The sequence below is a fragment of the Pygocentrus nattereri genome, chromosome 19 (genome assembly GCF_015220715.1).
Source record: "Pygocentrus nattereri isolate fPygNat1 chromosome 19, fPygNat1.pri, whole genome shotgun sequence".
In the NCBI taxonomy this organism is placed as follows: domain Eukaryota; kingdom Metazoa; phylum Chordata; class Actinopteri; order Characiformes; family Serrasalmidae; genus Pygocentrus; species Pygocentrus nattereri.
In genome coordinates, this window is record NC_051229.1 from 22,850,639 (window position 1) to 22,855,697 (window position 5,059).

The following is a 5,059-nucleotide window of genomic DNA, read 5'->3' on the forward strand; positions in this document are numbered from 1 at the left end:
TGTATAGTCTGCTTGTGGTTTTTGTCCTTGTTCTTACCAGAGTGGTCCAGGTGCAGAAGTGACGTAGTGCAGCGTTGCTGATGAAGAAAGCGTTTTGCCAGGACTCCCTAGGTGTGTTCAAGAACTGCACGTCCTATACATCTGTAGTTTTGATATTTTTCTTTCCCCACGCTTGCAAAAATGGGTGATTGCTGGTTTTCAGGCTGCACATTCAGCTCTACCTTTTAATCTCTTTTGGAATACATCTGCATAATAAGTCAACACAACACAACGAGAGGGAAAAATAATACGGTAATGCTTTATTAATCTCAGAGTCATCATACACTTCAGAACACGTACAAAAATGGTTAAGAAACGAGTACCACCATCCACCTTTTTGTCTAATAGTGATACAGCTTGTACGATAGGACCATACCAAGCTCCGTAGTGCTCAATAGATAAGAGGACATCATACTAACAAACGTAACATGAATAAACACCACTAACCCATAGCAGACGATACGCCATTTACTCTTGCATGTCTAAATATGATATTATTTACATCTCAGAGAGTTTCATGAAAACTAAAGCACTTGAAACGTTAAGTTTGAGGAGGGTATAGGCATGTCCCTCAGGCAGAGGGATGGGGAGGAGATGTTGGTTTTTCCTCTTACCCACTACATCCCAGCCACTAGTTTGCCACGGTGCTCTTTCTCCCCTTCAGATACAGGCTCCTGGGGCTGCTGGTCACCCTGCTCTGACACTCCGTTCTCCGTTGGTGGCTTCTGAGGCACTTCCTCCTCCTCTTCCTCCTCCAACACCTCCTTCCCCTGTGTGTCTCTCTTAGTTGGCGTGCTCTTACCTGTGTCCACCTGCTCAAAGTAATCTTTCATGGCCTCTTCGTACGCCTCATATGGGAATCGTGAGTCCACTGCCCTCTTGTGCTCCTCGTCCGGGTACTCTGTCAGTAGTTTGGCCGCGAGGAAGGTGGCCACCTCGTCTTCATCGACTGCATCGTCGTAATCATCTTTCCTCTTGCTGGGAGCCCTATTCATGTCCGATGCAGCAAAAAGGCTGCCCCGCCGTCCACTTGGTGTGAAGTACCTGGACATGGCTGTCTTGTACGGTCTTGGCTTGGTGAAGTACCTGGCACTCTTGCTTGCTGTGTTGCCCAGTCCGAGAGCCTTGAGTAGTTCTTCAGTCTTGATGTCCACGGGCCCTTCGCTCACTGTGACCTCAGGCTGCCGCCCGCTGTAGTACTTGATCACGCGACTCCGGTATCGAGGCTGCTGCTGCTGCTGAGTGGGTTTCCTTGCCAGCTGTGGCTCGGGCAGACGTTGCTGCTGCTGCTTCCTCGTCTCCTCCATGAACAGCAAGCCCACAAGATCTTCAGGAGGAACCTGGAGCTTCATGGACACAGCTGACAGCAACTGCTTGATGGCGCGAGGGTCGAGCAAGGAGGGTCGGTTCAGGTTCAAGCTTGAGCTCAGTGGGTGTCTCCTTATACCCTCTGCCTGCAGGTCCCGTTTCCGTGCCTGATCAGTCATCTCCAGCACCTTCAGCAGGTAATAGTCCACAAGCTTTGTGTCGTCATCATTATCATCACCCTCATCCACATCCCCTCGCTCTCCAGCCCTGCGTCGCTGTGGCTCTGCCACCACCTCGCTCTCCTCATTGCTGTCCGCCAATCCACGCTCCAGCTCCTGGCGGCTGCCCTTCACCAGCTCTTCTGTCTCCACCTGCTCCTCCAGTGGCACCCACTCCTCGCCTCCGCCGGCCACGTCCTCGTACGCCACGTCCCGTAGCCGGTACGTGTCGTCCTGGTCCCCGTCGTCCTCGCTGTCCCGCTTGTGCTGCAGCCTGCCGAGCTCCTCCAGCAGGGAGCGCATGTTGGCGAGGCTCTGCGCCGTGTACTGCTCGTCCAGGTCCTCCGTGGCTCGCTTGTCCTCCCGCGCGTTCTCCTCGTCCTCGAACATGAGCGGGTACTTCTTATGAGGTCTCACCACGCCCCCGTATTCGCCTGCAAGACCCTCCGCGTCGTCGGTCGCCGTCGGTGGCCGTCTGCTTTTGTGCGCGCGCCGATCGCCCCCCACCGCTCCTTCACCCTCACCAGCCTGCTGCTCGAGCGCCCGGAGCGCCGCGCGCACCCACTGCGGCGCACCGCCGTCCGGCCAGCGGGCGGCGTCCTCGTCCCGGAGCGAGGCGAGCTGCACGAGCAGACGGAACTTGTCCACCTCGTCGTAGTCGCCCGTGGGCGCCTCAGCGGCGCCGTCTGTGCGCCGCTTCAGGCTCTCGATGTACTCCAGAGCCTTGACCATGTCCGAGCTCGGGGACGCGTACGCGGAAGGCTCGCGCAGCCGGTGGTGGCGGAGGGACGCCGCGCGCACGGCGGCGAGCGAGTGGAGGAGAGCGGCGAGGAGGAGCGCGGCCTCTCCCGCGGAGAGCTTACGAAGGGAAAGCGCCATAGCCTGAGAGAGAGAGAGAGAGAGAGAGAGCATGGTTATGAGGTTAACGAGAGAGCGAAGGATAAACAATACGGTTAGCAGCGCAGCGGGGCTTTACACGCGCATCCATTCAGGCGTAACTGTAAGTCGGTGAGGTTACTCACTCTGAGAGACGCTCCACTCACAATTACAGCATAAACGGCGCCAATGATCTGAACCGAGAGCTCCTGTCTGGGAGGAAAGCCTGAGCCAAACTGAGCTCGATGAGATCTTATCTGGCTTTAAACAGTGCAGCCTCTACCGGATGAGTCACCGCCCGTTGTCAAGGTAACCTTTACTTGTAGCTCCCATCACTCCATCACATCACTGTTTTTCCTCCAGCTTAACGGTCTAATTTGCAAAAGGAAAAACAAAAATCATACCAATAAACACGCAGACGGGCCGGGCTAAAAAGCTCGGAGATAAAATCAGTTTCAAAAGCTGCGATCATCTTTAACGCCGCTCACTGTATATTCACCACAGCCAAAACAGGCAGAAGTGAATGTCGTCACTGTCCAAATAAAATCCAGTATCTTCAACATCTTCAACATAGTAAAACTGCGGGAGAGGACAAGAAGTTCATGTAAAGAGTTTGATTCCAAACAAATTTGGAGCACTTCTATTGGTACGTTTATCATCAGCTATTCACACAAGGCAAACGGCCTCGATAGTAATTATATATATTATAGATGTTTCCAAACACTAAAATACAGTAAGTACAAAACATCTTTCGGCCATAAATGCACGAAAGAAACCTACTTCATAAGGTTCTTTAGTAAGGGCAACGGTTCTGTGTGGAGCCATGAATTCTATATTTCATGCCTAAGCGCTTATTTGTATAGTGAACTGGTTCTTGAGATTGATGGGGGCTGTGTTCTATATGGTTCCAGATAGTACCGATTTGAAAGGTTCTGCATAGCACCAAAAAGGGTTCTGCCATTGTTAAGCTTGACATCGTAACAGCAGCAGAACCCTTTTTGGTGCGATACAGAACCCAATGCAAACACATTCTCCGTCAGTCTGAAGGCGCATGGGAATGATTCCGTATAGAACTCGTGGTTCTGAAGAGAAACACTGCATTTACTAAAGAACCCTTGAAGAACCGCTTTCAAAGAGTGCAGGAGGAAGTATAATTAACAATGTGGACACGAGGCGATTAAGATTTATAATGATTTCCCTAAAACAGACCGAGCCTTTATTATTTTCCAGCTGAAACTAAACCGAGCCGAGAGGGGCAGAATCAAAGAAAAAGAGTGAGAATTGAGCCGAAACCGAAGAAAAATCGAGCCCTGATGCCTCAGCGCTGATATGGAGACTGTAGACTAACAGATAAGAGACCGCGGTTCAGACAATAGACTGACAGACTGACACAGACAGACTGATAGCGAAGCTGAATGGAGCTCTACTACAGCGCTAGTCTTACTGCACCATCACCAGCGGCTCTCAGCGCTGGTTCATTCAGAACTGATCTCCAAAACCCGCCTTACCTTCGGTGAGGTCAGGAGGGAGCTCAGAGAGTGGACGGCAGCGAAACTAGCATTCTCCCCGCCGCGCGCTCCCGCTCCTTTTCAGCACCGGACAGCTCCCCCGCGCTTTAAGAGGCACCTGACCGCCGCGTCACTACCCCCCCGCCCCCCCCCCGCCCACTCCTCCCCGAGCCGGCCCGCAGCCTGTTATTCAGCCTCAGTTCCGCGACTCCTGCTTTATTCATGAAGCCGCTCGTCTATTTTTGTTTTTGCACACTAAGAAAATTCACTTTACAGCGTTTTTCCCCTTGTTTCTCTCTCCGGAGAGAACTGACTTTCAAGCGTGACGCACATCCGTCTGGCCTCACTTGGGGAAACGTAAAGTACATAAAACCCCTTCTACCGAGCACACATCCCGGGGCTGGGCGCTGCGACGAGAGTTTCGTGTGCTGTGATTTGGTGTAAGAGCTTCTCTTCGTTCAGAAAGAAAAAGAAAAACAAAAAGCCGGCGTCCTCGCGCCGTTTCCCCTCTGACGCACGGGAGCCATGGAGTTAAATCCTCTGGCGATGACTCACACAAACACGCACACGCGCGCGCGCCTCCGCAGTGAGAAGGAAGCCGCTGATGCATGCTGTGGTGACGGCCAAGTCTCTCACTGTGTCCTGAGCAATCGATAAGAATCTCGGATCAAACCTCGCTGTCAGATTAGGCTCTGTGCTCTTTCGTCTCCTCCTAATCTAGAAAACAGTGCAACACGTCTCACCTGCCGCGCTATGCTGAGTTCCTAACATAGTCATACTAACGTGTCGTCACGATGGGCTTCTAGTCACACGCTTTCATAGATCTGATTCTCATCGATGCTCTGCTAGACTTCTAACAGCACTCAGTAGCAGCAGCACAGTAACACTGTTACCTGTGACTGGCTTTTATAGAGCTGTTTCTCATTGTTTCTCTGCTAGGCCTCAATATACTGTGTTACTGTTATACTCACTGTTACTGAACAAACCTCAAAGAATGAACTTTGGAGGTGCAGAAAAATGCCCTTGCGGATTGATTGATTTGAAAAGCTGAAAGCAGATGGAAGGCAAAGCTTGAGCACTCTGAATACTGAAAATCTGATATATTTAGTT

General features: G+C 51.8%; 1 protein-coding gene across 2 annotated transcripts; it reads right to left on the minus strand.

The window, feature by feature from the left end:
• Positions 1-278: 278 nt before the first annotated feature.
• On the minus strand, positions 279-4,067 carry scg2b (secretogranin II b). 2 transcript variants are annotated; one of them, XM_017699213.2, is made up of 2 exons: positions 3,950-4,067; positions 279-2,447 (listed from the first exon to the last, which is right to left on the minus strand). In XM_017699213.2, exon 2 carries the CDS (start codon positions 2,442-2,444, stop codon positions 657-659), a length of 1,788 nt encoding a protein of 595 aa, XP_017554702.2. In that variant the 5' UTR covers positions 2,445-2,447; positions 3,950-4,067; the 3' UTR covers positions 279-656. The 2 variants fall into 2 exon arrangements, with proteins under 2 accessions (XP_017554702.2, XP_017554703.2); XM_017699214.2 differs by lacking the exon at positions 3,950-4,067 and adding an exon at positions 2,588-2,735.
• Between the last annotated feature and the right edge of the window lie 992 nt (positions 4,068-5,059).

Bases quoted from the DNA above. Each gene is read 5' to 3' on its own strand.
- scg2b (XM_017699213.2), bottom strand. From the start codon at position 2,444: ATGGCGCTTTCCCTTCGTAAGCTCTCCGCGGGAGAGGCCGCGCTCCTC.